This window comes from Apium graveolens, chromosome 9, assembly GCF_009905375.1.
Source record: "Apium graveolens cultivar Ventura chromosome 9, ASM990537v1, whole genome shotgun sequence".
Taxonomy (NCBI): domain Eukaryota; kingdom Viridiplantae; phylum Streptophyta; class Magnoliopsida; order Apiales; family Apiaceae; genus Apium; species Apium graveolens.
Window position 1 is genome coordinate 260427336 of NC_133655.1, and position 4743 is coordinate 260432078.

The 4743-nt window shown below is 36.5% G+C and overlaps 1 protein-coding gene across 1 annotated transcript; it reads left to right on the forward strand.

Moving 5' to 3' along the window:
- Window positions 1-2490: 2490 nt before the first annotated feature.
- On the forward strand, window positions 2491-4518 carry LOC141683153 (protein VAPYRIN-LIKE-like). The gene has a single exon (XM_074487841.1). It carries the CDS (start codon window positions 2706-2708, stop codon window positions 4116-4118), a length of 1413 nt encoding a protein of 470 aa, XP_074343942.1. The 5' UTR covers window positions 2491-2705; the 3' UTR covers window positions 4119-4518.
- The last annotated feature ends 225 nt before the right edge of the window (window positions 4519-4743 follow it).

A 4743-nucleotide genomic window follows, 5' to 3' on the forward strand; every position in this document is an offset into this window, starting at 1 on the left:
TTTCGTTGGTTGACTATTGCCATTAACAATAAAGGTAATTAATATTAAATATTTATTAAACCATTAAGTATCTATGCATGGTGCATACACTTGCACTTTGCTAGTGCCAATATGCTCAATGTAACTATCATTCAAAGAACACCTAAAATGTAAACGATGCAAGTGTGTTTGTAAAGTGGAGTTTTTGTTGTTGTATTAGAATATATATATGAGTGGGAGATGTAGGGATTTGTAGTAACATGAGAAGTTATATTAATTAAATTAATATAAAGAAAAATACAACTAAATTATCGACCTTCATATTTACAATCCAAGATATATGAGTTCAATTGGGCCCATCACCCATTGACTGCTTTGGGTAATATATTTATTCTTTACTTCTCGAGTCCATTAATTACATAGAATTGGGATGATGGCAGGCCCAAAGCCCAGCACATTCCTTCAACCCTCCCGCCAGTTTTTTCTTAAAGTTTGATCACGTTGCAGCATACGAGTAAAGCGTCCGGTAAGAAGAACATTCTCACTAATCTTTAATAAGGTAATTATGCATTCGTGTTAAGAAATTGTTTTCCAGCACTACCACCATGATAAGAATAGGAACCGGTTCACTTAGAGCTCACTCATCCTGCATAGGAAAGAAGTTGTGAGAAGTTAATTTTTGGTTTGATGTATCTGTTTTTAACAAATCTCGAGTTAAGCCAGAATTGAACCCAAAACCTGGGACAACAAGAGATAAGTCTGCATTCGGGTTTTTTGTTTCAAAACAAATTAGTAGTTTTTGAAGACTTAGCACACTCTGGACTCTGACTTGAGCTAAAAGCTGCATCAACTTCATCAGTATAAGTGTATAACCAATTGGCGATCATAACAGATCCAAAAAATTAAGGAGTTAACTTCCCCCCAGGACAACTCGACAAGCTCAATTGCATCGTCATCATCATCTCTATGTTGTGGTTATGTTTTAATAACTAAAAATTTGTTTATGCATACAATTACTGAATTTATATACATTTAGCCTTTAGGCTTCACACTACAGACATGACAATAATGCCATGGCTAGATTTCGGTTTTCATCAAGACCCTTGGCAAATTTGATGCTCAATAAAACCTTTTGATTTTTGCTTTTATACGTTATGTGATCATTTGATTAGTTGCTTCCTTGCTCTGGCCTGGCCACACTATCAGTACTGAGGAAACATGCTGGTTAAACACTATATTCTAGTACCCAGGACTAAAATACACAAATGCATTACACTTTTTTCTGTTATAAAAAACAGACATCTCACCTTCCTATTAGTAAAGTTCAGGAAAGAGCGTATATAACTGAGAAAATGATCCCAGAGCATTATTTTCTGACTTCTTAGCGCGAACAATGCTAACAAATTCCTGGACAAAATTTAGTTGATTAAAGCTGCCGTTGAATGTTGATGTATGATTCTGATCAAATTACAGGCATTGTTATTCTGCTGGAACAAGGCGAACGACATTATCGACCTGAAATTGTTCAAGATATTGTTCTTGATTGTAACTATTACATTGTAAAATGATGGACTTGGTCAAATTAATGGAGGTGATATCATGTATGTCGTACTTGATGTACGCAACCTGTGCTATACAACAAATGACTTAGCGGCTTCTACTAATATTTTGACATTTTGGCTGAACTGACTATCTAATATCGTATGAAACCTCAGGTTTGAGGGTGATCTCGATTTTGAAACCTTCATCCAGGCCACGTATCTCATCAGAGAATTTGAATGGATTTGGAATGTGCAGACTTCATCTAAACATAAAGATTTGAAAAAGTACAATACTCCTTATTAGGTGGGACTGCTTTTGACGCAGTAAATTGGAGGAGAGGAGACATTTATCTTTCTTAAGATTTTACTTAAATTACTAAGGGCAAGTGAGAATGACTGCAGACTACAGACTGCAGATAAGTTGGATAAAAAAAGAACTTAACCATTTCCTGAAATTAGAATGCCTGTGAATGCTGTAAAAATCGGAAATTGGTCCTGCTCGATTTTGTCCTTGAAATTTTAGTACTCCACAGGATTTCCGAGTACTAATTTTGAACATTCACAAGTGTTCAGTTAAACTCGGTTCAGTTGGTAATCGATTCCATGTACTCGGTACTCATCCAAGTTAATTGATTTTTACAGCACATATTAGCCACACAAGGCAATCCTAAAATAATAATCCAAAATCTAAGATTAAGTCCTGGATGGATGTATCTTACATTCATTCACCTAAGATTGTTTGGAGTAACTGTCTTCTACAACCAAATCACCTACTGATAGCACCAGAAACAAAACAAAAGTTAAAAATGAAATTAGAAAGAATTGACAACTTGTGTCTTATTAGTGTAATTAGAATGTTTATGTCTTGTTTCACACAATAATAACTGTGTTAATACAACACACAATTTGTAACTTGATCTTTTTAGTTAGTTGTTAACCTCTCATTATCATCTTAATTTTTAACCCACATTCTATTTATTAAATAGTAACATCACCTAAGCCAACTATCAATACTTATATAACTACAAATGCAAGTAATATATTGAATTAGAATACACAATGTGATAATGACTATGCAATAATTTGAGAGTAAAGATCAATCAATCACCTTCATGCTTATATCATCTTCCTTTGCTCCTTAATATCAAAAAAATCAAGAACTCTGAGTTTGTAAAAGCAAACACAATGGACAGACTTGTGAAGGCAGATGTGAAGGAAGTAAACATAATATTCAAGCAAAACGAAAAATGTTTCGCCATCTTCAGGCTTACTAATCTCATGCACACCATGAATGTTGCTGTTTCACTTACCACTACCAATCCATCTCTCCTTTCCTTCACAAATCCACTATCCATTATCCCACCTCTGTCAACTTCATCTTTCACTATTCTCTTGTCTAAGCCTTCTCCTCGGCCTCCTTTGTCGAGTCCTCTGGATACAATTCTAGTCAAGTCATCGGTACTTCCCATAGGAAAAGCTAGTCAAGAGGAGCTTCGTCGTATGTTCTTGAAATCAGGGCCACAAATACTAAAGGATGCCATCATTCCCATCTCCTTTGTAGGTCCTCATGTTGTAGAATTCCTCCTTACTCCTGCTCCAAGAAAGCTTGATATTTCTTTTCTTCTGGAGAAAGCAATTTCAGGTTGTGATGAATCCCAACTATCTTTGCTATTGAGATCTGCTGCTAAGTGTGGGAACTCTTACTTTGCTTCTGCTTTGATTGATGCTGGAGCAAACGTAAATCATCGGGATTCAAATAGGCTGTCTGTGATGGCACTGGCTGTTCAATCAGGAAATACTGATCTGATTGAAATCTTGATTGATTCTGGTTACTTGATCGATAATTCTGTTGATTGGCTTTTGCATGAAGCTGCAGGAATGGACCGCGTAGATTTATTAGAGGTTCTATGTCTGAGTTGTTTAGATATAGATTTAAATTCAGCTGATACAAATGGTAGAACAGCTCTTCATGTTGCTGCAATTTATGGACATGTAGAAGTTCTTCGGTTCCTTGTATCAGTGGGAAGTGATCCTGATGTTGCAGACTGTAAAGGCTGGACTCCGCTTCATTGTGCTTCTGCTCAAGGACACAGAAAAGCAGTTGAACTTTTGCTAGATTGTTCAAGATATGTGAAGTATGCACTTACTAAAGATGGACAGACTGCGTATGCTCTAGCGTTAAAAAAAGGTAATTCAGAGTTATACGACATTTTACATCTAGGGGATGTTTTGCATAGAGCTGCAACAACAAATGATGTAGATGGACTAAGGAGTTGCCTTACAGAAGGTGTGGAAGTGAATTTAAAGGATCAAAATGGTTGGACCCCTTTGCATAGAGCTGCGTTCAAGGGTCGGATCGAGAGCGTTAAGCTTTTGCTAAGTTATGGAGCTAAGATTGATGTTGTTGATGATTATGGTTACACACCTCTTCATCGCGCAGTTGAGGCAGGACATGTGAAGGTAGCGATGGCTTTGGTTGGCGATGGAGCAAAAGCAAATATGAAGGGTCTAAATGGTGTAGCTCCAATGCATCTGGAAACTTTTAAAAAGCATCTTTCCCTTGTATCTCCTTTACGTGAGAAGAAAGAAAGAGCTTAGAAAGATCGCAGACTATTTTATCACTTGGCAAAAAAGAAAAAGATTACGAGGGAACATTTTGTGTATCTGTGATTCATCACTTATATATTTGTACATAGCTTTCGTACTCGTGTCGTGTAAATTGAAGGCCTAATGAAGTTGCATAGCTGGAGACCAGAGAGACCACATGGTTGCAATACCAGTGCAAAAAAACTCTGTTTAGTTTGATCGTAGCCTTGTAGAAATGTAGGGGGTGAGGGTGTTCAGATTTTAGAATTGCAGATGCCTATAAAATGAGATGAACTAGAAATTTCTATTTTCGGTCTAAATTCATAGTGTTAGAAACATTATTGTACTTCATTTTCATCTTAATTTCATATAATCATATATCTTATGGTGTAGCTATGCTCTTTTTTGCATCTGTTTCTGGCCCGACCTTGCTAACGAGATAAACTGCTAGCCTGTAATGTTCAGTTACCGATAAGAATTACAGTCTGCGCGGTATGGTTTGGTTTGGTTTATTACGCAATGTCGAGATGTCGAAGCCTAGCTCCTGAGAATTTGATTCCTTTCTTTGTCGAGCTCAAAGTTATGATTCCCAGTTTTTGTCAGTATGCTATTGTTTTTCTCTAGAGTAATGACTCAT